We start from the raw sequence: 27,954 nt of genomic DNA on the forward strand, positions 1-27,954 counted from the left end.
GTGAATCTTTCTGTTGCTGAATGTATGTGATGTATTCTATATTTGTGGCATTGTGATCGTGTAAGTGTATTGAGTGCTTCTAGTTCTGTGTTACTCCATTTCACTACTCCAAATGAATAGGTCAATGTTGGTATAGCATAAGTATTTATAGCTTTTGTCTTGTTTCTTGCTGTCAATTCTGTTTTCAGTATTTTTGTTAGTCGTTGTCTATATTTTTCTTTTACTTCTTCTTTAATATTTGTATTATATATTTCTATTTTTTGCCTGTATCCTAGATATTTACAGGCATCTGTTTTTTTCCCATCGCTTCTATGTAGTCGCTGTGGTTATCCAATAAGTAATCTTCTTGTTTAGTGTGCTTTCCCTTGACTATGCTATTTTTCTTACATTTGTCTGTTCCAAAAGCAATATTTGTATTATTGCTGAATACTTCTGTTATATTTAGCAATTGGTTGCGTTGTTGATTTGTTGCTGCCAGTAGTTTTAGGTCATCCATGTATAGCAAATGTGTGATTTTGTGTTGGTATGTTCCAGTAATATTATATCCATAATTTGTATTATTTAGCATGTTGTATAGTGGGTTCAGAGCAAGGCAGAACCAGAAAGGATTTAATGAATCTCCTTGGTATATTCCACGCTTAATCTGTATTGGCTGTGATATTTGTTTGGATATTAAGTGTGGTTTTCCAATTTCTCATTACCATAATTGGGAACTGTATCAATTTAGGATCTACTTTGTATATTTCCAATATTTGTAGTAACCAATAGTGAGGTACACTATCAAAAGCTTATTGGTAATCAATGTATGCGTAGTGTAGCGACCTTTGTTTAGTTTTAGCTTGATATGTCACCTCTGCATCCATTATCAGTTGCTCTTTACATCCTCGTGCTCCTTTGCAGCAGCCTTTTTGTTCTTCATTTATAATTTTGTTCTATGTTGTATGTGTCATTAATTTCTGTGTGATGATTGAAGTTAATATTTTGTATATTGTTGCATGTTACGGGGTGATATTTTACTGGGTTTGCTGTGTCTGCTTGATCTTTAGGTTTCAGATACGTTATTCCTTGTCTAAGTGTATCAAGGACTATGTATGGGTCTGCAATGTAACTGTTAAATAATTTAGTTAGATGTTAATGTGTTGAGGTGAACTTCTTTAGCCAGAAATTTGCTATTTTATCATTTCCAGGGGCTTTCCATTTGTGAGTAGAATTAATTGCTCGAGTGACTTCATGTTGCAAAATTATCACTTCAGGCATTTGTGGTATCATCTTGTATGCGTCTGTTTCTGCTTGTATCCACCGTGCATGCCTGTTATGTTGTACCGTATTTGACCATATGTTGCTCCAGAAGTGTTCCATGTCTGTTATGTTTGGTGGATTGTCTATTTTAATGTGTGTGTTATCTATTGTCTGACAGAATTTCTTTTGATTTGTGTTGAATGTTTGGTTTTGTTTCCTTCTATTATCACTTTTTTTGTATCTTCTAAGTCGTTTGGCCAATGCTTGTAATTTCTGCTTCTTCTCATCTAATTGCTCTATCGCTTCTTGTTGTAAGATTTTACCTAACCTTTTTCGTTTTTTGTCTGATATTTCACTTCTTATAAACTGTGTTAGCTGTCCGATGTCTTTTCTCAGTTTTTCTATTCTGATCTGTAGCCTGTGTTGCCATGCTGGTTTTGTGGGTTTCTTCTGTGTGTTGGTTGGTTCTGATCTCTGCCTAGTGTGTATATTTAGTGTAGTGAGTGCTCCTATATAAACCAGTAGTTGTAACTCTTCCATAGTTGTATTTTCATTTATTTTGTTGTGTATGATTGTGTTGATAGTTGTTATTGTTGTTTCGACTTGTGGGTTATTTGGGGGTCTATGCAAGAATGGTCTAATGTCTGTATTTGTGTCTTTGTATTCTATATGTGTCAGCTGAATTTTTTCTTCTATATCTAACATGTGTGTCACTTCGTGTTCTATTTGTGCTTGTTCTGGTGGCTGTCTTAAGATTTCGTTTTCCTCTGATTGTTTAATTGATGCGTGTTGTTCTTTGTTTGTTTGCTCTGGGATGTTTGAGTCCATTACTGTATTTTCTTCTTCTTCTTCTGATTGCACATTATTTTATTCCAGTATTTGTTGTACTTGGTGTTTGATGTTTTCTAATTCTGACTGGGGTATTCTGTTATTTTTGATTATTACACGGATCTGATCATCTAGTCGTTGTTCTGTTAAAAGTTTTAATTCTGGGTATCTGGTAATAAATGTTGTGTATACTTGTGATCTGTATCCAGTTGTTTTAGTTCCTAAGTTTGTTGCTTGGTAATAACAGAACATGAGGTATCGGTTAACTTCATCTGACCATCTCATCCTCTGTCTTTGTTTTCCTTCTAAAGTGGTTGCAGGAAGCATATCCTGCAAAACACCTCTATTTGGATTTGAATCATTTTCCAGTTGGCTAGCAGTGTAATTACCATCGTGGGCGGGCATAGGGTTCAAGCGTCGTCCCCGACCATGACGGCGCTTGTCCGAGGCTTCTTTAGTTCTGTCCTGAACCAACTAATCACACTAAAAGGGGGGTTAGCCCTATTAGTGGTTTGTTCTTTTCGTCGCCTTTTACGACTGGCAGAACATACCGGAGGCCTATTCTTTTCAGCCTATTATTATTATTATTAAGCTTTATATTAGTTAAGACTATTTTTTTCTATGGTCTGTGAAATGCTAGGACGTTAACCTCTTCAACCATCTCGGTGGGCACCGCTTTTTTCTGAGGGGAAAGGCTTACACAGGATTAGACCACATAGACCTGTAGTGCGGAGAAATCTCCTACAACGTCAAATAAAAGTTTATTAAAAGGTTTTCTTTTTCAACTGCGGAAAGTTATGTAAACAGCTTTTTTTCATTTTCTTCAGTTTCCGTATTTGTCGACTCTCAGCTCGCTTGCTACCTTTGCATTGTTTTTCTAGTTGATAGCTCTCATTCTGATGAAAGTGGGTGTCCTCACGATATTTCTCATTTACAATGTCTTTTCTTTCCATGTTTAAAGCTACTGGCGTAAAACTTTCAGTTGATTTCATTAAAGATTCTCTTGAAACTGTTTGAACCCATTTGTTTCCTAAAGCATTTTCGTGACCAGTTTACCATACAAATGGTGTAGTGTTTTGTTCTTGAATAATAGCGTGGAAAGAGGGAAATTAATTTTTGTAATGGTTTCCACATCTGATGAACACAACAATTAACAGCTGTTGGTAAGTTCCCTAGGTGTTCGTAATGCATATACTGTTTTCTTCTATGAAATATTTTCCAAGACAGAGCAGGCCTGTGGACAATTTTTATAATACACTAATGGGCAAATTAAAGCAACAAACCACTATTTCCCCGTACTGTGTTTAATTCACGATATAATCATACAAACTGTCAACAGATGTCCGTACGATCCTGTTCTGCACGGAAGACGGCATTCTGGATAACGGAAAACCACGCCAACGATGACGTCAAGGCACTTATCAAATGGAGTAGTGTTTGTCGAATAGACTCACATCCACAATCGCTATGTGCACTGTCACAGATGGTGTGGTATGACACAGATAAGGCATGTACCAGCTTCTCTTCGGTGGAGGACCATACGAGTCGTAAACTCATGTGGTCCGATGGCTTAACGTGAGTCCTTCTGTTGTTTTTCGCATGTGGCGACACTTTATGGAGATCGAAACTGTATCCCGAAGACCAGGGCTAGGCCCACCACGTGCATCATCCGAAAGAGAGAACTGTTATTTGGTGTAAGGGCACGACGGTACCGCCTTAGTACCGCACGACATGTACTGACTTGGCAGAAAATCCTAAGAAATTTTGGTCTTATGTCAAAGCGGTAGGTGGATCAAAACAAAATGTCCAGACACTCTGTGACCAAAATGGTACTGAAACAGAGGATGACAGACTAAAGGCCGAAATACTAAATGTCTTTTTCCAAAGTTGTTTCACAGAGGAAGATTGCACTGTAGTTCCTTCTCTAGATTGTCGCACAGATGACAAAATGGTAGATATCGAAATAGACGACAGAGGGATAGAGAAACAATTAAAATCGCTCAAAAGAGGAAAGGCCTCTGGACCTGATGGGATACCAGTTCAGTTTTACACAGAGTACGCGAAGGAACTTGCCCCCCTTCTTGCAGCGGTGTACCGTAGGTCTCTAGAAGAGCGTAGCGTTCCAAAGGATTGGAAAAGGGCGCAGGTCATCCCCGTTTTCAAGAAGGGACGTCGAACAGATGTGCAGAACTATAGACCTATATCTCTAACGTCGATCAGTTGCAGAATTTTGGAACACGTATTGTGTTCGAGTATAATGACTTTTCTGGAGACTAGAAATCTACTCTGTAGGAATCAGCATGGGTTTCGAAAAAGACGGTCATGTGAAACCCAGCTCGCGCTATTCGTCCACGAGACTCAGAGGGCCATAGACACTGGTTCACAGGTAGATGCCGTGTTTCTTGACTTCCGCAAGGCGTTCGATACAGTTCCCCACAGTCGTTTAATGAACAAAGTAAGAGCATATGGACTATCAGACCAATTGTGTGATTGGATTGAGGAGTTCCTAGATAACAGGACGCAGCATGTTATTCTCAATGGAGAGAAGTCTTCCGAAGTAAGAGTGATTTCAGGTATGCCGCAGGGGAGTGTCATAGGACCGTTGCTATTCACAATATACATAAATGACCTGGTGGATGACATCGGAAGTTCAGTGAGGCTTGTTGCAGATGATGCTGTGGTGTACCGAGAGGTTGTAACAATGGAAAATTGTATTGTAATGCAGGAGGATCTGCAGCGAATTGACGCATGGTGCAGGGAATGGCAATTGAATCTCAATGTAGACAAGTGTAATGTGCTGCGAATATACAGAAAGATAGATCCTTTATCATTTAGCTACAAAATAGCAGGTCAGCAACTGGAAGCAGTTAATACCATAAATTATCTGGGAGTACGCATTAGGAGTGATTTAAAATGGAATGATCATATAATGTTGATCGTCGGTAAAGCAGATGCCAGACTGAGATTCATTGGAAGAATCCTAAGGAAATGCAATCCGAAAACAAAGGAAGTAGGTTACAGTACGCTTGTTCGCCCACTGCTTGAATACTGCTCAGCAGTGTGGGATCCGTACCAGATAGGGTTGATAGAAGAGATAGAGAAGATCCAACGGAGAGCAGCGCGCTTCGTTACAGGATCATTTAGTAATCGCGAAAGCGTTACGGAGATGATAGATAAACTCCAGTGGAAGACTCTGCAGGAGAGACGCTCAGTAGCTCGGTACGGGCTTTTATTGAAGTTTCGAGAACATACCTTCACCGAAGAGTCAAGCAGTATATTGCTCCCTCCTACGTATATCTCGCGAAGAGACCATGAGGATAAAACCAGAGAGATTAGAGCCCACACAGAGGCATACCGACAGTCCTTCTTTCCACGAACAATACGAGACTGGAATAGAAGGGAGAACCGATAGAGGTACTGAAGGTACCCTCCGCCACACACCGTCAGGTGGCTTGCGGAGTATGGACGTAGATGTAGATGTAGACAACTGGTATCTGACCTCGCAGCGTCCGCTGGACGTGTTCTGAAGTAGCAAACGGTGTACAGAAGATCGAATAGTGGGCCAATGTTCTTTACATAGACAAGTCTGGATTTGGTCTAAACAGTGATTCTCGAAGCGGGGATTATGTTGATCACTCGATCACATCTTCGTGAAATTGTACTATTAAATCGGCAAGGCTTAAATGCTGTCAGGTACCGTGACGAGATCTTGGTACCTCATGTGCGGTTGTTGCGACATGTTGTAGACCCAGACTTCGTACTGATGGACGATAATGCTCGACCTCATAGAGCACGCGTGGTTGATGTTTTCTTGGAAACGGAAGACATTGCATGCATTACGTGGTCTGCTTGCTCTCTCGATTCGAATCCCATAGAGCACGTCTGGGATGCACTAAATATATGGGCTGCATCACTTCAGCATCCACCAACCACTCTCCAAGACTTGCGAGCAGCGCTGCAGGAAGAATGGGCGTTATCGCCTCAACCGAGATTGATGTCATCATTCACGGCATGCCTCGCGGTTTGTCAGGCCTGTGTTGCTGCCAGAGGTGGTCACACCCCATACCGAGCGCATTGATCAGTTGTCAGAATGGGCGTGTAAATCCGTTAAGTTGGAAAGAAACGAAAAAAATTTTGTCTACCGTTATGCATGTTATGCATGTTGCAGTTTTTTACATTCTGTATTCTTTATTTTGTTTTTTCTTTACTATCTACTGATTATGTTGTTTTATGCCAAAATAAACACAAACTTGAAAAATTTCCATATTTTGCTATAAATTCGGACACCAGTGCATTTTACCAATAAAACTTCTTCTGAACACCTATAGTGGTCTTTAAGTAATAACCTCCTTTTATTTGCAGTTATTTCCTCCGTGTTATCAGACTTTGTCTCCAGATATTACAATACATCCATGTAGTAAAATAAGTTAAAATAAATATCCATTAATTGATCAAAACCACTCTATTTGCATATTTTCTCGACTCTCTGAATAGTGCCCATACAGAAGAAGAAAAGATGCTTAAGAAAAATGAATGTCACAGTCCTTGGTTGTCCTCTCAAGGAATATACCTCTTTTATATTCGGCGGTGTACACTGCATGTTACCATTTATTCACGAAAATTACTCTAGTGAGCAACGAAAAAAATGTTTCTTGGCAATCATCACTCATCTGACGTATAGAATCAATACAATGTGCTAATTCGTGGTGTTTGCGTTTGACTCTATACGCAACAAATACCGTAATCGTCTCTAACAGCTCGCCGGCCAGAGTGGACGAGCGGTTCTAGACGGTCGCAGGTTCCAATCCTGCCTCGGGCATGGATGTGTGTGATGTCCTTAGGTTAGTTAGGTTTAAGTAGTTCTAAGTTCTACGGGACTGATGACCTCAGCAGTTAAGTCCCATAGTGCTCAGAGCCATTTGAACCATTTTTGTCTCTAACAACTCAACATCTTCCTTCAAATCGGAACATTTTCCCCCTCACATTCGGTGCAGTTCTTAAAAATTTCTGCCAACTCTGAAACAGTCTTCAATTTCCTTGTTGTCGCGTTCACTTTCCTGCAAAAGCTAAGTGTCTTACTTCTCAGAAGATAGACGTATGTCGAGTTTCCACCAATCTAGTAGCACTTAAACTATCAATCTCTCTCTCTTTCTTACATATACTACCTCAAAGGATTTCAGTGACTTCACAGCTCGAAACCAAAGACTTAAATGTTTGGGAGACCGTGGTGCACAAAGGGTTTGTCATAGAATCCTCCCAGTCCTCTCACTGTAGAAAAGTAGCTCTCAAGAATATCTTGAATGCATCTTGAAGTCGTGACATACTTGTCTCCAATGATTGGTACAATTGGCGATCGCGCAGCAAACCATTATTTTTCAGTTAAAAACTTACTCCAAAATGTCCCTCAGCAATCTGATACGAATAATTATGGTGTTCAAAAAAAATAGCTCCTAGCACTATGGAACTTAATATCTGAGATCATCAGTTCCCTAGGCCTAGAACTACTTAAACCTAACTAACCTAAGGACATCACACACGTCCATGCCCGAGGCAGGATTCGAACCTGTGACTGTAGCAGCAACGCGGCTCCGGACTGAAGCGCCTGGAACCGCTCGGCCACCGCGGCTGGCAATTATGGTGTAACTCTGTACTCAATCGCCAGTCATTAATACAAATTCACGTTGCCGTAAACAACCTTGTTCTCGTTCATAAACGCAATTACGACACAATATGTTATGGCAATTGCAGGCTACTGAGCGCTGGTTGGGTTCACTCTGACGTCAGCTGTGCGGCTTACCACAGCGTGTACACTTCGTGATCCCTACCGTCATATTCTAGAATCTTTGGTTGGTGATGTGATCGTGTAGCGGAAACTCGAAGGAACAATCACAGCCCATCCAAGACCAAGTGTACGGACATAGACCATTGGGCATTGTGTAGATGGCTTAAAAACGGCATGAAATCAGAGGAAGGAATCACTCGTGAACTCCAAAGTACTGCCAGCAGTCAAGCTGTCACACTGACTGTGGATAAGGAGTTAAAAGTAATGGGGTAAACGGTCGAGCAGCTCTGTTGTCAGTGCTATATGACACTTGAGGTGGTGTACAGAGTAACACCACTGAATGTTGGATGAGTGGAAACGATTGATTAGGAGTGATGAAACACCGTGTGGCAATGCGCTAGAAGGATTTGGGTTTAGCGAATGCCTGGAAAACGTTTATCTGCCATCATGTGTAATGTCAGCAATGAAGTACAGAGGAAATGGTGTTACGGTAGGGGGGGTGTTTTCATGGTTAGGGTGTGGTCCATTTAAAAAACGCTACATTCGTAAGCATTCTGTTATGCGCACAGTAGAGGAACAATTTGGGGACGATGATTGTTTATAACAACATTACAGTGCCTCCTGTCATAATGGAACAAGTATGAGACTATAGTTCATAGACAATATGGAATGAAATGGATTGGCCTATCCAGACTACCGATCTGCCCAGTGAAACACTTGAGATCCGTTACACCATCGGCTTCGTCCAGAACCCATCAACCAATTGGCTTTTGAGGAAAAATGGCCGGTCATTCCTCCACAGACATTCGAGCACCTTACTGAAAGTGTGCGCAATAGGTTTCAATACTAACACATACTAATATCCACCAATAGGTGTCCGCATACTTTTGATCATATACTGTACATTTCTATCAATGTTCTTTTCTGCCTTCTTCAATCTGTTGATGTTTGCATCTCTACTGTGAGAATAAAGTGAAAAGTTTGCGGTCTGCAGTTTAACGGTGCAATTTTCAGGTCAAAAATGCACGTATCTTTCGACGTAAACCGCTTTAAGTCAATGGATTGGGTCCTCTGACTTTTTACCATCCTTGATGTGAGATTCCGGGACACCTGCAATCTACCCACCTGCCGTTGGTATGATCTTTTCATGTCTTCATTGGACTACAAAGCTTTTCCAGCTAAAACTTTCTTTGCACGAGAGGAAGGAGCTACGTGTGTCTATAATATGGCGAATAGGATGGCTTTACCAGCATTTGTCACTGAAATCCTTTTTTACCCATAACCAAACATTTTTTCTGCTCAGGTATATTGTCCTGATGAAAGATGACGACTTCTGACCGAGAACTATTACTTTTGTGGAATACTGTTCTACCCAATTAGTCCAAAAGACATGCGTAGCATTCACCAGTAAGCATTCGCCTCTCTAAGGTAATCAATCCCAGTCCAAGGTTTGAGACCCAACGATTCTCGGTCACATGCCTTGCACTGAAGTTACGAAAGAAGTTTACCAAAGGTTTGCAACTCACTACATCGCAGAATTAAAACATAGTAAGAGATAAGTGGAAAATAAGTAATCGTAAGGATCTGAAATTTCGTGCACTAGAAGGAATTAAAAGCTTTGACGTAAATGAAGGCGACTGAATGAAGCTTGCATTAACTGCTGAACGTGCTGAAAGTTCACATTTTTCTTTTGGTCAGGTGCGACCATTCGATGTTATATGTGTAACTATATCGTGTAGACCTCTTTGATGACTGTTTGTGTAATGCGTTATTACTTCAGTATCAAAAGTTCTTCGGTTTCATGTATGGCAAATGCAGGATAATTAAAATGTGTATCGAAAAATCACTTATCATTGTATTCAGGTTACTGAAAGATGATGACATCATTCATTAGAGACACTTTTCTGCTATATATTGCCCCAAGTCCTAGCATTTACTATTAGAATTCACACCCCGGAAAATTGACTTCATCACGCTTAGAGAATCATCCTTCTCTTGGACACTTATTTCTTTACGAGTGTAACAGGAACGAAAGAATTAGAAATTCTGACACCAGGAAAGTACTGTTTATGGAGAACGTGCAAGGCAAATTGTGACGAAAGAAGAGGGAAAGGTTCCCTACAGATCCATAGAGATTTTCACTCAAGCTAAGAAGGTTTAAAACAAAAGGGAAAAAGACTCTCGAAAGTCAAGGAAAACATGAGGAAGAAGAAGACGAAGAAGAATAAAAGAAGAGGAAATGAAGGACTTTTGGAACGTTATGTATGTCAAATGATTTATTTTTCCTGAATTTAACAGGAAAGAAAACCGTCGAACACAAAAGAAAATAGCAGAAGGGCAAACGAGAAAATAATGTTTCCGAATTAACTCAAATGGTTCTTGAAATATATACGAAAACTAAGAACGAATGAGTTTTTAAATCAAACATCACTATACTAAATAGTGAAAAATTTCACTTTATTAATAAATATGCAAAAGCAATTACAGTAAAATACTTAGCCATATGGTGATTCCGCTCTTATACTATTGATGCTTGCCATTACTCAAAGCAAAAATCCTACTATGTACACGTTGTTTATGAAACGATGATAGTTGAGAAGTGCGATACGCTGCTCGACCACATACGTTTGATTCCGTTGTGCAGTACGTATGGAACACGATGTGTTGTTGCCTAGGGTGGCAGCAGCTGCTCCATGGGGAACTTGCTGAAGATCTTGTTGGAGAATTTCTTGAACAGGTCGCTGATGGTCTCCTCGAGCACGGGCTTGATCTCTGTCGCCACATTGCGCCAGTTCTCATTCAGGAACTGATTCATGGCATCACCTGTGAACCACGCAAACAAGTCAAATCATTATAACTTCACAGAGATACTTCTGATGCTCCAGATGCTAACACTGTACTACCATTTTGCCTTAAAGCTATTCGCAGGAGATTCTCTCCTAATAGCGATCATCCCTCACTCAAGAACTTATCAGTTTCTGAAAGTTACAGCAAAGTCTCGCTTCTCGTGTTCTTCAGGTCACTTAATATTTTGTGGTACAACGTTTTAGTTTAGAATTAGAATTTCACAGGTATTTTGTATGATAAATCAGAATGACGCTCAGCAAGTCAGTTTACATGCTGCAGCGATGTTCAAAACTTAAGGACAAAAGCATTTTTCTGATGATCTCTCACTGCCAACTTCGACCATACATAGGAGGGACTGCTACAGTATCGTACAGTACGTAACTGAAAGAAATACGCACTGAGACAACAGAAACGACACTTTTATTAAAACACACTCATTACAGTGAGGTCACTAAGATTTAAGACGGTGCTCTGGACATTACAAAAGGCAGCAGTTCACACGCGGTAACGTGCTTCCATGCTAGCCGCAGTGTTGGCAAAGAGCTCTTGTGATGGGGTATACCTCCACCAGCGCTGTTGACAGCTGCCGGCTGATCATTGATGCATATGGACGTGCTGTAATACGTATTCCATACGCATCGCACACGTGCTAGGAGGAGAGGGCAGGCTAGTCCGTTCACCGGATATCCTCTCATTCCAAGAGCACTAATAATATAAACATGAAGGTTATTACATGAGCATCTTATCAACTAAAGCATTGACTTTTAAATTTTATAAATGTTTCTTGGCTGACTGGACATGTGTCAGATGAATTGTATGTCCTATTTTTTCAAGAAAGGCGATGAATCATAATGCGCAATCGCAAATTACAGAGGAATGAGTCTACTAAATTCCTATTACAAGCAGTATGCTAAAATTATAAGCAAAACATTAATAGCAATAGTGGGACCACTAAGTCAGAGGTGTAACATTGTTTTAGAGAAGGTAGATATTGTTCTCATTCTCTTTTTCATTTTGGCACAAGTAATTGAGAAAAGAAAAGAATAATTTATATTACCAACTTCTTATGTTTTCTCGCATATAAAAATGCGTTAGACAAACTAAAACTGAAAATGCTTTGGGAATCAATAAAGGATATGGGAGTTCCAGCACATCTGATTGCGGCAAATCAATCATTATATAAAAATAAAAAATAAGAAAAGGGATAGAATCTACCGATATTAATCAAACAGTTAGACAAGGCTGCCAAATGTCGCCTAACCTTTTCAATATTTATATTGGCGATATCATTCATACATGGTTGATGATATTGATAGACAAATTAAGAACTGATTATTTTAATTTCATGATGGTGCTCTTTTCTGTTGAACTGCTTGTAACAGGAGTATCTGAAGAAAAGTTCCAAATTGTGTTACATAGGTTCAGCCAAACTGCCGATAAATACGAAATGTGAATATCGACTGATAAAACAATAGTGATGGTATTTCAAGACTTGCAACACATCAGAGCCAAAACTGTTATAGGTGAACAAATAATTGAACAAGTAAGAGTTCGACCATTTGACAGAGTTTATGACACGTAACACATAATAGTTCCGTCTTTATCAGTAATAATCCCTTTAATGCTAGTAATGGAGTTTTTCCTCACACTTTCTTTGTCGAACTAAGTCTGAAAGTTACTAAGTACGCCAAGTATTTTCGACAGTGCTGATCGAGTCATAGCAAATCATTGAATCTTGTCTTCCTGTTCCTCACATTGCACAGGTTTGCACGAAGAAGAACGGCCGCTCGCTAGGTCAAGACGATTATCGACATATACGGTTCAGATACGCCACTTCATTATCGCACGATCAGCAAACAATCTTTTTGTTACATCTTGCGTTGTCGGGTGTTCTGCTGGATATCAGCGTCGTACTTGCACGATATTTCGGTCACGTAGCTCGTAACCTTCATCAGGTGCGACCTGAGAAGCTGATATCCGGCAGAACATCCGACAACCCAAAATTTCATTAGATCGCCGGGAAAGCCTGAAGAGTTAAATCTTTTTGTTGGCAGACCCAACTCAACCTCCGTCACGCTTATGTCAACCAAACCGTTTTGATGAGACTCACTAGCCTCCATTTCACCCTCTACGAAGAGCTAACTTGTCTCTGTTCATGCAGTGGCAGTTTGAACCTTCTGGTATACAGCTGCCTCCCCCCCCCCCCCCAAAAAAAAAAAAAAAAACAAAAAAAGAAAACAGCCGGTGGTTGGATCAGATGTAATACGCTGCTTACTGTTTCCACTCAATAATGCTTTCAGTCTGCTTCCTCGAATATCTGGAGATTAAAGTCTCAAAAGAAGGAAGATTTCAACCTCAATACTGTCAACTATCGCCAGCCTAATTTGTTCCATCAAGCAAAAATTTCTCCTATTATCTATTAGCTCTAACACCTACCTCACCGCTGCCACCGAAGTGTACGACACACTTACAGACGAAAAATTTGCGTCGTGTGTGACTGGCAAGGTTGCCAAATTCACTCTGGAGAACCCCATGGACAGTTCCCCCATTCCTCGAGTCGAGACAGGTCACGAAAATTTGACATCGTCACAGTATTTACGTCACGATTAGAGTTTGTCTCAACAGTATTCTTATTGGAGCTATACCCTCTTGTGATAATTACTCTCTTCTATTTTTGCGTTTTCTTTATAGGGATCTGGTAAGATGGCGCAGTGGTAAGACCCTGAATTCGCTCACATTCGGAATTAAATGCCGAATTAGGTGATCGTCTGCTAGTAAAACTTGTATCCATGAGGATAAAAAAATGTTACATTTTGTGTTAGGACTTATATGTTTTTGACAATATAGGATTTCCCGGCATAATAATTCTTGGTAGTTTCTTCGGGTTTGCCGCTGGATCCGGCCTGGACGTCAAGCAGGAGTTGTAATCTGGGCAGCGAGTGCGCCTAGCAGTACAACTCACAGCACCTGAAGATGTTCACTGGGTTATTCCTCGAAATATTGTGCATAAAATCGAATCAGCAAACCGGCTAGGCCGTACACAAAAAAGCACACAATTAAGCTAAGCTAACCATAGTTGCCTCACGGAGCACAGTTTTAACTTTTGAGAGAATAATTGTTTTTAATGTAGTCTGGATACATGGAGGCAGGTTCTCCCATTAGTTGATTCATGGAAAGATGATTTTTTTCTGTGCTGTTGTACTGAGATGACGTTTTATGCCAAATAATCGTCAGTACAACAAAACAGACAGTCTATTCCGACAAACGTAACGTCTTTTTGTTTTTCTTAACAGATCAGCGACTCGCCACTCCAGCAGTACGCATTGTAAGGTTTCCATATTTTTTCTGCCATTGTAAATATTTCATCTTTACTGTAAAGCGACAAAGATGCACGAGCGCGCTGCACAAGTAGTGGATAATACCCTTGACTCTGTGTTGAACGTAAGTAGTATCGCCTGTGGTCGCAGAGGTTTAGATCTTATCTGAATGCTATGAGGAAACGAACAAGAAAGGGCGATGAGGAAGTATGACACATTGAAAGATACAAATGAGGAAAATGATTGTTGTATTCTACTATTTAACGATACAAAACCTCAGTAGAAAAAGCATTTTTGGTAATTATTCTTTACTTATTCGCTAGATGTTCTTGATCGCTATGTTCAAAAACATGTGCTTTCAAACCATCGAAAGATTGAACATTAGTTATTGCAACATATAACTAACATTGTGTATAAATTGGTTGTCTTGATAAACTCCCAACTTTTTTGAATGTGACTTATTAATCATAATGACAATAAAAAATGCAGGAATTATTGGGAATTGTATTCTTCGAAACTGAAAAGGTAAAATAGTACCCAAATGAGTCATATGTACACCCAGAATCAAAATTCCCTTATTTTCTGCGATTTTAGTTCAAACTTGCCAAGCAGTAGCATTATTATATAAACATTTGACACGCATTCTGGTTCTATTAACTAATCCTTCTTTCGTGTTTATATTTCTAATAAGAAGAACAATGCAGCTAATTTTCAATTGTAATTTGTGTAGTGGTAAACCATTTACAGACAGAGAATTCAAAAACTCTTCTAGATAGTAGTTAATTTCTTATTCATCATCAAAAATTATTTTATTTTCGATGTTCACGTATTGAAGATTTTAATGCGTGATAGAGAAGGTATCACCAGAGTTATGAACATGAAAGCATCTACTTCCTATTACCAGTCTTAAGTGATACATACAAACATGGTTTTTTTTCTTTCTGCATGTATCTGGCAGAGTACATTTCGAATTATATAAGTTTCATTGGCCTCCTTGCACAACTAGTATTAAAAATCGGTACTTCAATTTTCGTGTTAGCGTATTAATATTGTGATGTGTGGAGCGTTTGGTCGCGAATGAGTTGTGCAGAGCTGGGACATTCTCATTAGAGGTATGGTAGCAAGCAGTTGAGTTTTACAGAAGGAGATCTGATTTTCTGGGAGACATTATCTGGAATACTTTATTATGAAGATGAAAACTTGTTTGTAGAGATGCTTTCATGTCTGTGGGATAGAGAAGATTTTTGGATGAATATTTCAAGGTGACCATTTCCGTTAACTGAATAAAATATTTGTCCCTTAGATAACTAATAGTATTCATAATTAGTGTTAATTTGATTTCTTTGTTTTCATTATATAACAAATAACGCATTTGGCTTAAATGTGTGCAGTTTTTGTAATGTGAGAATTTCGTAATTTTCAGTGTCTTCTTATGTTTGTAAAGTCTTTTTTGACAATAATCAGGGTTTAATTTTTCAAGAACTCTTTTCCTTATGTAAAACCATCTTCCGCCATTCTTACAAGGGAAAATCCCCATCGTAACCCTTTCAGATTTAGTGGTAAAATGGCCCAGTGGATGTTGTTGTTTTTGTTGTGTTCTTCAGTCCAGAGACTGGTTTGATGCAGCTCTCCAAGCTACTCTATGCTGTGCAAGCTGCTTCTTCTCCCAGTACCTACTGCAACCTACATCCTTCTGAATCTGCTTAGTGTATTCATTTCTTGGGCTCCCTCTACAATTTTTACCCTCCACGCTGTCCTCCAGTACTAAGTTGGTGATCCCTTGATGCTTCAGAACATGCCCTTCCAACCGATCCCTCCTTCTATTCAAGTTGTGCCACAAATTTCTCTTCTCCCCAATTCTATTCAATACCTCCTCATTAGTTATGTGATCTACTCATCTAATCTTCAGCATTCTCTGTAACACCACATTTCGAAAGCTTGTACTCTCTTCTTGTCCAAACTATTTATCGTCCACGTTTCACTTCCATACATGGCTACCCTCCATACAAATACTTTCAGAAACGACTTCTTGACACTTAAATCTATACTCGATGTTAACAAATTTCTCTTCTTCAGAAATGCTTTCCTTTCCATTTCCAGTTATTTTGCTCGCGGAACAGCAAAACTCATTTACTACTTTAAGTGCCTCATTTCCTAATCTAATTCCCTCAGCTTCGCCCGATTTAATTCGACTACATTCCATTATCCTTGGTTTGCTTTTGTTGATGTTCATCTTATATCCTCATTTTAAGACACTATCCATTCCGTCCAGCTGCTCTTCCATGTCCTTTGCTGTCTCTGACAGAATTACAATGTCATCGGAAAACCTCAAAGTTTTTATTTCTTGTCCATGGATTTTAAATTCTACTCCGCATTTTTCTTTTTCTTTCCTTCACTGATTGCTCAATATTCAGATTGAATAACATTGGGGATAGGCCACAGTCCTGTCTCACTCCCTTCCCAACCACTGCTTCCCTTTCATGTCCCTCGACTCTTACAACTGCCATCTGGTCTCTGTACAAATTGGAAATAGCCTTCCCCTCCCTGTATTTTACCCCTGCCACCTTCAGAATTTGAAAGAGAGTATTCCAGTCAACATTGTCAGAAGCTTTCTCCAAGTCTACAAATGATAGAAACGTAGGTTTGCCTTTCCTTGTCTATCTTCTAAGATGCGTCGTAGGATCAGTATTCCCTCACGTGTGCCAACATTTCTACTGAATCCAAACTGATCTTCCCCGAGGTCGGCTTCTATCAGTTTTCCCATTGGTCTGTAAAGAATTCGTGTTAGTATTTTGCAGACGTGACTTATTAAACTGATAGTTCGGTAATCTGTCAACACCTGCTTTCATTGGGATTGGAATTATTATATTCTTCTTGATATCTGGGCGTATTTCGCTTGTCTCCTACATCTTGCTCACCAGATGGTAAAGTTTTGTCAGGGTTCAAATGGTTCAAATGGCTCAGAGCACTTAACATCTGAGGTCATCAGTCCCCTAGAACTTAGAACTACTTAAACGTAACTAACCTAAGGACATCACACACATCCATGCCCGATGCAGGATTGGAAACTGTGACCGTAGCGGTCGTGCGGTTCCAGCATGTAGCGCCTAGAACCGCTCGGCCACTCACTCCGGCTTTTGTCAGGGCTGGCTCTCTCAAGGCTATCAGTAGTTCTAATGGAATGTAGTCTACTCCCGGGCCTTGTTATGGCTTAGGTCTTTCAGTGCTCTGTCAAACTCTTCACGCAGTATCATATCTTCCATTTCACCTTCATCTACATCCTCTTCCATTTCCGTAATATTGTGCTCAAATACATCGCCCTTGTACAGACTCTCTATATACTCCTTCCACTTTTCTGCTTTCCCTTCTTTGCTCAGAACTGGGTTTCCATCTGAGCTCTTCATATTCATACAAGTGGTTCTCTTTTCTCCAAAGAGCTCTTTACTTTTTCTGTAGGCAGTATCTATCTTACCCCTAGTGAGATAAGCCTCTACATCCTTACATTTGTCCTCTAGCCACCCCTGCGTAGCCATTTTGCACTTCCTGTCGATCTCCTTTTTGGGACATTTGTATTCCTTTTTGCCTGCTTCATTTATTGCATTTTTATATATTCTCTTTTCATCAATTACATTCAAAATCTGTTACCCAAGGATTCCTACTAGCCCTCGTCTTTTTACCTGCTTGATCCTCTGCTGCCCTCACTATTTCATCTCTCAAAACTACCAATTATTCTTCTACTGTATTTCTTTCCCCCATTCTTGTCAAACGTTTCCTAATGCTCTCTCTGAAACTCTCTACAACCTCTGGATCTTTCAGTTCATCCAGGTCCCATCTCTTTGAATTCCCACCTTTTTGCAGTTTTTTCAGTTTTAATCTGCAGGTCATAACCAATAGATTGTGGTCAGAATCCACATCTGCGCCTGGAAATGTCTTAAAATTTAAAACCTGGTTCCTAAATCTCTGCCGGCCGAAGTGGCCGTGCGGTTCTAGGAGCTGCAGTCTGGAACCGCGAGACCGCTACGGTCGCAGGTTCGAATTCTGCCTCGGGCATGGATGTGTGTGATGTCCTTAGGTTAGTTAGGTTTAACTAGTACTAAGTTCTAGGGGACAATGACCTCAGCAGTTGAGTCCCATAGTGCTCAGAGCCATTTGAACCGTTTGAATCTAAATCTCTGTCTTACCATTATATAATCTGTCTGAAACATTCCAGTGTCTCCAGGCCTCTTCCTTCTTTCATGATTCTTGAACCAAGTGTTAGCTATGATTAAGTTACGCTCTGTGCAAAATTCTACCAGGCGGCTTCCTCTTTCATTCCTTAGCCCCATTCCATATTCACCTACTACGTTTCCTTCTCTTCCTTTTCCTACTATCGAATTCCAGTCACCCACGACTATTAAATTTTCGTCTTTCTTCACTAGCTGAATAATTTCTATAGCTCATCATACATTTCATCAATTTCTTCATCATCTGCAGAGCTAGTTGGCATATAAACTTGTACTACTGTAGTAGACATGGGCTTCGTGTCTATATTGGCCACAATAATGCGTTCACTATGCTGTTTGTAGTAGCTTACTCGCATACCTATTTTGTTATTCATTAATTAACCTACTCCTGTATTACCCCTATTTTATTTTCTATTTATAACCCTGTATTCACCTGACCAGAAGTCTTGTTCATCTTGCCACCGAACTTCACTAATTCTCATTGTATCTAACTTTATCCTATCCATTTCCCTTTTTAAATTTTCTTACCTACCTGCCCGATTAAGGGATCTGACATTCCACGCTCAGATCCGTAGAATGCCAGTTTTCTTTCTCCTGATAACGAAGTCCTCGTGAGTAGTCCCCGCCCGGAGATCGAATGGGGGCTATTTTACCTCCGGAATATTTTACCCAAGAGGACGTCATCATCATTTAACCATACAGTGGTTGCGCCTACGATACGGCTATCTGTATCTCTGAGGCACGCAAGCCTCCCCAGCAGCGGCAAGGCCCATAGTTCATGGAGGGGCCCAGTGGACAGGCCGTCAAAAACTTAACACGGGTCAATCAGGAAAACAGGAAGAAGGTGTACTGGACTGTGAAAAAAAGAAGCAAGATGGAAACAGTGAACGGTCCAAGCTCAACATGCGCAACATCGAGCGACTCACAGCCTCATGATTGTTTGGTCACGGTGCTGGACTGCAAAGCGGGAGATCCGTGTTCCAATCTCTCTCGTGCCCATTTTTACTTCATATATTTATGAATCGTCCGTCCGGTCATTGGCATGTCTGGTCTCCTTCCGTCGTCTTGGCAATACATTGGTTACAGATGAGTCATGTGGTAAGAATATATTAGCGTCGCAAGTAAATGTGATGAAGAGTGAAAGCAGGCGAGATGCCTCATAGAGCTCTCACAGAAATAAAAACAACAAATGAAGTGGTGTGAACCATGTTACCGTGAAGGAATTCAAGACTGAAAACTGCCAAAACAGAATACGTAACAAGTGGTACTTGTGTGGAACAAATAGGAGACACATACGCCTGGAGCCCTTCATTACACATCGCTGTCGCAAACGACTTTACACCAAGACACAGACACAAATTTGAGTACAGCGAACAGACACGTCAGTGACCGGACGGACAGTTGACAATTTTGTGGAAAAAAAAGGGGTGGTTCGTGAGGGAGATTTGAACGCGGATCTCCCCATCAAACTCCAAGACAGTGACCACATGACCGCGAAGCCATGGAAATTCAACGTTGCTCGATGTTGCACATGATAATCTTTGACCATTCAATGTTTCTATTTTGTTTCTTTTTGCCACTGTTTAATACACCTTCTTCTTGTTTTCATATTTGGTTCGTGTTCAGTTTTTGATAGGCTATCCAATGAACCATCTTACCATTAAATCTGAGGGGTGTACAATGGGGAGCTTTCCTTGTTAGTAAAGTTTTAAATATTTTGTAGTGTGCTTTGCACCTCGCGCCATACGCAGCCACAGATTGTTCTGACAAGAAAATAAAAGTTTGGTAGTGACAACATTTTTTTTCTTTAGACAACAGATACAAAAAATCATGCTGAGCATGAGGTAAGTTACTTTTCTTTGAGGGCAGATCTCACTTTGCGTTCTCGTGGTCAAACAGTACGTAGTCCGAGTTACCAGGTGTTGAGCTAAGTACAGTGAACAGTGTAAGTGATCTACACTCGTGGAAATTGAAATAAGAACACCGTGAATTCATTGTCCCAGGAAGGGGAAACTTTATTGACACATTCCTGGGGTCAGATACATCACATGATCACACTGACAGAACCACAGGCACATAGACACAGGCAACAGAGCATGCACAATGTCGGCACTAGTACAGTGTATATCCACCTTTCGCAGCAATAGAGGCTGCTATTCTCCCATGGAGACGATCGTAGAGATGCTGGATGTAGTCCTGTGGAACGGCTTGCCATGCCATTTCCACCTGGCGCCTCAGTTGGACCAGCGTTCGTGCTGGACGTGCAGACGGCGTGAGACGACGCTTCATCCAGTCCCAAACATGCTCAATGGGGGACAGATCCGGAGATCTTGCTGGCCAGGGTAGTTGACTTACACCTTCTAGAGCACGTTGGGTGGCACGGGATACATGCGTACGTGCATTGTCCTGTTGGAACAGCAAGTTCCCTTGCCGGTCTAGGAATGGTAGAACGATGGGTTCGATGACGGTTTGGATGTACCGTGCACTATTCAGTGTTCCCTCGACGATCACAAGTGGTGTACGGCCAGTGTAGGAGATCGCTCCCCACACCATGATGCCGGGTGTTGGCCCTGTGTGCCTCGGTCGTATGCAGTCCTGATTGTGGCGCTCACCTGCACGGCGCCAAACACGCATACGACCATCATTGGCACCAAGGCAGAAGCGACTCTCATCGCTGAAGACGACACGTCTCCATTCGTCCCTCCATTCACGCCTGTCGCGACACCACTGGAGGCGGGCTGCACGAGGTTGGGGCGTGAGCGGAAGACGGCCTAACGGTGTGCGGGACCGTAGCCCAGCTTCATGGAGACGGTTGCGAATGGTCCTCGCCGATACCCCAGGAGCAACAGTGTCCCTAATTTGCTGGGAAGTGGCGGTGCGGTCCCCTACGGCACTGCGTAGGATCCTACGGTCTTGGCGTGCATCCGTGCGTCGCTGCGGTCCGGTCCCAGGTCGACGGGCACGTGCACCTTCCGCCGACCACTGGCGACAACATCGATGTACTGTGGAGACCTCACGCCCCACGTGTTGAGCAATTCGGCGGTACGTCCACCCGGCCTCCCGCATGCCCACCATACGCCCTCGCTCAAAGTCCGTCAACTGCACATACGGTTCACGTCCACGCTGTCGCGGAATGCTACCAGTGTTAAAGACTGCGATGGAGCTCCGTATGCCACGGCAAACTGGCTGACACTGACGGCGGCGGTGCACAAATGCTGCGCAGCTAGCGCCATTCGACGGCCAACACCGCGGTTCCTGGTGTGTCCGCTGTGCCGTGCGTGTGATCATTGCTTGTACAGCCCTCTCGCAGTGTCCGGAGCAAGTATGGTGGGTCTGACACACCGGTGTCAATGTGTTCTTTTTTCCATTTCCAGGAGTGTATAACAGTTATTTTAGTCCTAATTGAGCACTATTTTAATTCGTGAATACTTCAAATCAGACATTGCACTTCATGCTACGCAACTTTAATAACCTACTTCAGTATTCAGTTCCAGTTAAACAGTTTTCACCATGTACACAATTAGTTTCTTAGGGATTTAGTTATATTCATATTCATTATTTGAAAATCAGTATTTCATTTAGATTTCTGTTTTGTTTCAAGACACTGTTCACAAGCGCAAAACATTGTCAACTAACAGTTGGTATTGCTGAGCAGTTGAATATGAAATCTAAATAAACAGTGCATGAGGAAAATGTTTTTGAAAAAGAACAGTCAATATTTTAAAAGATAGAGATTTACAATAGAAAGCTTACGATATCTCGAATTTCACGAACGGACATTCTGCAGACTACAATACATACTAGAATTACGAAAAAGCGGAAAGAAACAGACTTACGTAACACAAACAGGCTAACTTTGTACAGAAGAACTACTTGGTTAAGAATACTGTTTCGATAACTGGAATTCGTTCTGAGAGAACAAGACTGTACGCGCCACAGATCGCTCGTGAGGCAATGCAGCGCACTTCACGGTGACTCATTATAAATTACCCGCTGCTGCAACGAAATTCTCGGAGATTACAGTCTTCTTAAATGACGGAGAAAAATTTCAGTGGAGCTCATCCAAATGGAAATAAGCGGTTGGCTCTTTTTAGTAAAGATAATTGGCAGTCAGCAACGACGAATGAGACACAGTGTTCGTCGCTATGTCATACTTCGTGAGTAAAACTCTTTGCAGTTGTAAGAAATGTTCAATTGTTCTGTGTTCGCCGCTGTAGCAAGAGCTCCGAAATTCGCTCCAGGCGATAGTGGACGGACACAAATCCCATGATGAGTGGTAAGAGTGGCAGAGGACGGCTGTTTGTTCATTGCTACTGGTGCTGGCGGCAGTTCACGTGACGTCTACCCTTCAGGTAGTGACGTCATTAGGGTTCCCCGCTATATGGCATAATGCCCATCACCAGCGGTATTTACACTGAAGAGACAAAGAAACTGGTACAACTGCCTAATATCGTGTACGGCCCCGCGGCACGAAGAATTCCCGTAGCACGACGTGGCGTGGACTCGACTAACGTCTGAAGTAGTGCTGGAGGGAAGTGACACCATGAATCCTGCAGGGCTGTCCATAAATCCGTAAGAGCACTAGGCGGTGGAGATCTATTCTGAACAACACGTTGCAAGGCATCCCAGATCTGCTCAATAACGTTCACGTCCGGGAAGTTTGGTGGTCAGTGGAAGTATTTTAACTCAGAAGAGTGTTCCTGGATCCACTATGTAGAAATTCTGGATGTGTGGCGTGTAGCAGTGTCCCGCTGGAATTGTCCAAAACCGTCTGAATGCACGATGGACATGAATGGATGCAGGTGATCAGACAGGATGATTACTTCCGTATCATCTGTCAGTGTCGTATCTAGACGTATCAGAGGGCCCATATTATTCCAACGGCACACGCCCCGCGTCATTACAGAGCCTCCGCCAGCTTGAAAAGTCCCTGCTGACATGCAGGGTCCATGGATTCATGAGGTTGCCTCCATACTCGCTCTAAACAATTTGAAGCGGGACTCGTCCGACCAGACAACATGATTCCAGTCATCAACAGTTCAACGTCAGTGTCGACGGGCCCAGGCGAGGCATAAAGCCTCGTGTCGTGCAGTCATTAAGGATACACAGTGGGCCTTCGACTCCGAAAACCCACATCGATGATTTTCGTTGAATGGTTCGCACGCTGACACTTGTTGATGGCCCAGCATTGAAATCTGCAGCAATTTTCGGAAGGGTTGCACTTCTGTCACACCGAACGATTCTCTTCAGTCGTCGTTGGTCCCTTTCCGGCCACAGCGATGTTGGAGACTTGATGTTTTGCCGGATTCCTGATATTCACGGTACACTCGTGAAATAATCGTACGGGAAAATCCGCACTTCATCGCTACCTCGGGGAAGCTGTGTCCTATCGCTCGTGCGCTGACTGTAACACCACTTTAAAACTCACCTAAAGCTTGATAACCTGCCATAGTAGCGCTAGTAACCGATCTAACAACTGCGCCAGATGATTGTTGTCTTATATGAGCGTTACCGACATCAGTGCCGTATTCTACGTGCTTACATATATCTGTATTTGAATACGCATGCCTATACCAGTTTCTTTGGCGCTTCATTGTACAACAGCATTCATAAGCTCCTATGGCTGTTGTTACCATGGTCCACAGTCTTTCAATATTCAGGAATATAAGTATGTTAAACTTCTGTAGACAAATCTGTAAATGGGCACTGTCTGTTTATAAGCCATATATTGATGTCCAAAAGTTAAATTTAATTGCCAAAACACAAAAATGAAAAAGAGAAAAAATAATTGTGACTATATGTCAAGATTTCGCCGCAAACAGCAGTAATACTGTCTGTCTACGTAAGGAGCGCACTTTGCTTCCAACAAGCATGTGATTCAAAGATAAACAGAAGATCATTCACCCCACTACTTCACAGTGGTGTTTTCCCTTGGTTGGAGCTGTGCATTCACAACATAAAGCAGGGGCCGGCCGAAGTGGCCGTGCGGTTAAAGGCGCTGCAGTCTGGAACCGCAAGACCGCTACGGTCGCATGTTCGAATCCTGCCTCGGGCATGGATGTTTGTGATGTCCTTAGGTTAGTTAGGTTTAACTAGTTCTAAGTTCTAGGGGACTAATGACCTCAGCAGTTGAGTCCCATAGTGCTCAGAGCCATTTGAACCATAAAGCAGGGCAAAATACAGTGACGCCCATAGTCTCAGCAGTGACAGTTATGAGACAACTGCAGGACGCCAAAGAGTGATCACGAAAGGACCACTGTCTGGCTTTAAATGCAATCTTCCGATGTCGGCAAGCTAACTGCCTTCATATTATGTTGCCACAGGAGTGGCAGTTCCCCAACAAACTCTATATCGAAAGTTCAGAGTAACTGGTGTATCCCAGAGAAGGGTATTGTTTATGTTGTTCATAGAAGCACAGAGACAGTTCTGCTTATATGAAGCTGGCGTCATACATTATAAAACTAAATGAATGGAGAAATGAGCTCTTCACAGATGATTACCGTCTCACTATTCAGAATGTATCTCAGGGATGATTCATCTGGAGGAAAACTGCAACAGTTGCAGGATAACGTTGAAACAGACCAGTTTGGTGATGGTTGTGCGACCTTGCATTGTGAAACATCATGGTCGATGGGCGCACGTAGCGTCGCAGCGTTGGATATCATGGGAATGCTGTTGGCGCTCAAGAGTTCGGCGAAAAATCGCTCCTGTCCTGTGTGTGAATTTCCAAAGGTACAATTTGACAGTCTGTATCGAGCTTTTCTTATAGGAGGATTTCCAGCATGGCTCGACCAACGAGGTAACTGGATCTGAATTTTGTAGAACATATGCTTCCCAACACAATTATAGGATCAGTTTCTCGAAACCTTGTAATTGTCTCTCATTGTGAAGCTGAAGTTTTAAATTGGTTTCGGAGAAGTCTACTACCTTCCACCGTAATGGTGCAAGAGCGTGACTCCCTGCAACTTCACCTTCGGTCTTGATGATGCCACAAATACGAAAGGTCTACCCAAGCGAAAAAAACTCCAGAGCTCAGGAGCTCTTGTGACATGTAATGTGGGTTAATAATCTACATTGGCACTAAATTTCACAAAATTCTGCCATAACGCGACTGTGGACGTGCCACACGATGATAAGGTCGTCAACCCACTCTTATGGACATTTCAACCCTTCTTTTGACGCCTCTGTGCGATGGAAGTCAGAATGCTACAACCCCCCCCCCCCCTCCCTGAAAATTATGTGGCTTTCTTATGGATGGCCGAGGAAGACATTTCAGACACACCGAAAAGGCTTCAGGTGGTGGCATAAATGGCATCAATGGAACCAGCCCTTTTCTTCGGGCGTTGCTTCCCACACATTTCGTGGTCGAAAACGACAATACATGGAGCTCGACATTACTGACAGCCCGAATATTTCAACCCTTCTCTAAGGTCTGAAGCACCTTTGAACATGATAGTATGCCATTGGAGCGCAGCGCGAAGGCTATTTTTGCCATCTTGTACAGGCTGGAACCGCTAGGGACCGTTCAAAACCATTTGACGAAATCTGAACGTGATCCGAAGCAGAAAATTGTGCTTGTCTTTTTTTTCTAATCCAAGCTCTACTATGTAGTGCTATTAAAGTTCTGCGATCTCTTACCCGTGTGTACTATGAGTTTCCAGATTCCTCGCATTTGTCAGTGCAAAAACAACAGAGTTCTACTGGCCTGACAGCACTAGAAATATAAAAATGTCGAACAGCTGGATTTGCAAGTTACTGAAACCATCTGTTTCCCTCCCCTGATTCACTCATCCGATGGTTACGAAACGGTTACGATATAAGTTTTCTAGACTGTTCTGGCGATAGTATCGCTTGTATAGCTGATGTTTAGACTATATGAGCCAAATCACGGCTAAGAAGGTGGTGATAAGTTTTGTTAAACCTGAAGTTTATTCTAATGAGAGTTCGTTGTGTGGCGAACGGTTTAACTTACGGAGCTCAGCGAAGGAAACGACAGGGCGAAGAGGCGCGGTGGTTTAGAGAAAGGACTCGTTTTGGGGCTGTGTGGGATTCTGGTAGCCTCCCAGACATGTACATTTATGCTTTCCTTGGTTTCTCCAAATCATTTGTGGATAATTTTGATATGGTTCCTTTGAAAAAGGCTCCTTTGAGTTCCTCTCCCATCGCTGTCTACGAGGTCATCTGTGGTACCTCGTAGACGATGGGACGTTACTTATCCTTCTTATTCCTTACACGAAATAAATTAATCTGATCGCTCATGAAGATGTAATCTCTCGCCAGAAATCATTAGCCGGGCATGTCGTAACAAGGGAGACACTCTTACCCGCATAAAGAAGTACAGGCATGACTCAGCCATAGTGGATTTCCTCCTGCTACTTCTCGCTTGTCATTCCTTACGTAATTTGCTACGCTCCACGGTTGTTTGTAGTCAACACGAGCATTAAGACACAAAGTTAATCCATTAGTAGATGACTCACACCCAGGAACTAATTTTTTCCCCCTTTAGGTTTCCTACGAGACAATGTAGGAGGCAAGTCACTAGCGAAAAAGAGCCTTCGGTGAGACTCTTCACAAACAAATTAAGTAACATATGACTCGCGCCAATGCAAGTGCTTGATACAATCTTAAAAGTGTATTTGTCGTCATTAAAAACTGTAATATTAATGTAATCCTTTCCTTTGCATGTTTAATGTTCACTAGTGTTCTGTTTAAAAAAAAACTGTTTGCGACACCCACATGCAATATTTTTAGTTGTGTGTGCACGTGGCAGTAATGCTTTAACTTACAAAATTTCACATAGCAACTGGAGTACGGACTATTGTCATCTACTTCATGTGCAGTTAATGTTAAAATAATAAAGCCACAAACTTCGGAAACAATTTCTTGAATGCTTTACTGAATGGAATTTTTATCTTTTAACAGTTCACAAAAGATTTATCTAGGAAGCGTAAAATGTTTTTATTATTCAAACAGCACATTAAAATTTAATAAATTATGTTCTAATAATGGTATGTCTGTTATACTTTAAAGATTTCTATGTCATAAGAAATGACAGTTTTTTTTGGAATGTTTACCATTATGAGCGTCTTTGGGTACCTGAACACATGATTTACGTTACTCTTTGGCTACCAGAGGTTGTATTGGGAGTAGAGTGGACGACAGGGTGAGGGGGAGAGGGGGAGAGAGGGAGAGAGAGAGAGAGAGAGAGAGAGAGAGAGAGAGAGATTATCGGTCATGTGTTCAGAATTATGATTATTCTTACCCTCCCCCTTTCCAGTTGAAAAAAATCTTGTAAGAAAAGTAAAGTGTAAGTTTGTCACTTGTGTAACGCTTATCTGAATCAGTTTGCATTTTCCATAATAACGCCAAAGGAAGAACACAGTCTTCAAGTTAACGTGATCCATTTTTGTGCTATTAAAGAATCTTAATACCATTTTAATTTACAACAAGCTTTTCATTAGTTTCCAAATATTTCACTGTTTGAATGCAAATCGTAACAATACAGTACTGTTACGTCATGCACTATGCCGTGGACAGCTAGCTGCAGTTTTGGAAATGTAGCAATATTCTCATTTGGCAAAGTAGTTTAAGGTAAATGATAAGGCAATTTGCCGCGCAGTGATTTATTTAAGGAATATGCCGTCTAGCAATTAATGTTATGGTTTTAAGCAGACAGAGCAGAGTTGATTCGCCTGTTAAGCACGTAAGAAATAATCGT

At 41.5% G+C, this 27,954-nt stretch overlaps 1 protein-coding gene across 1 annotated transcript in view; it reads right to left on the reverse strand.

The window, feature by feature from the left end:
• Positions 1-10,454: 10,454 nt before the first annotated feature.
• The window catches only part of LOC124775805 (circadian clock-controlled protein daywake-like), a 73,640-nt gene continuing 56,140 nt past the window's right edge, over positions 10,455-27,954 (reverse strand). The window contains exon 6 of the mRNA XM_047250636.1: positions 10,455-10,672. Coding sequence (XP_047106592.1) covers positions 10,521-10,672 — 152 coding nt within the window. The 3' untranslated portion in view covers positions 10,455-10,520. The remainder of the gene's footprint in view (positions 10,673-27,954) is intronic.

This window comes from Schistocerca piceifrons, chromosome 2 (assembly GCF_021461385.2).
Source record: "Schistocerca piceifrons isolate TAMUIC-IGC-003096 chromosome 2, iqSchPice1.1, whole genome shotgun sequence".
In the NCBI taxonomy this organism is placed as follows: Eukaryota; Metazoa; Arthropoda; class Insecta; order Orthoptera; family Acrididae; genus Schistocerca; species Schistocerca piceifrons.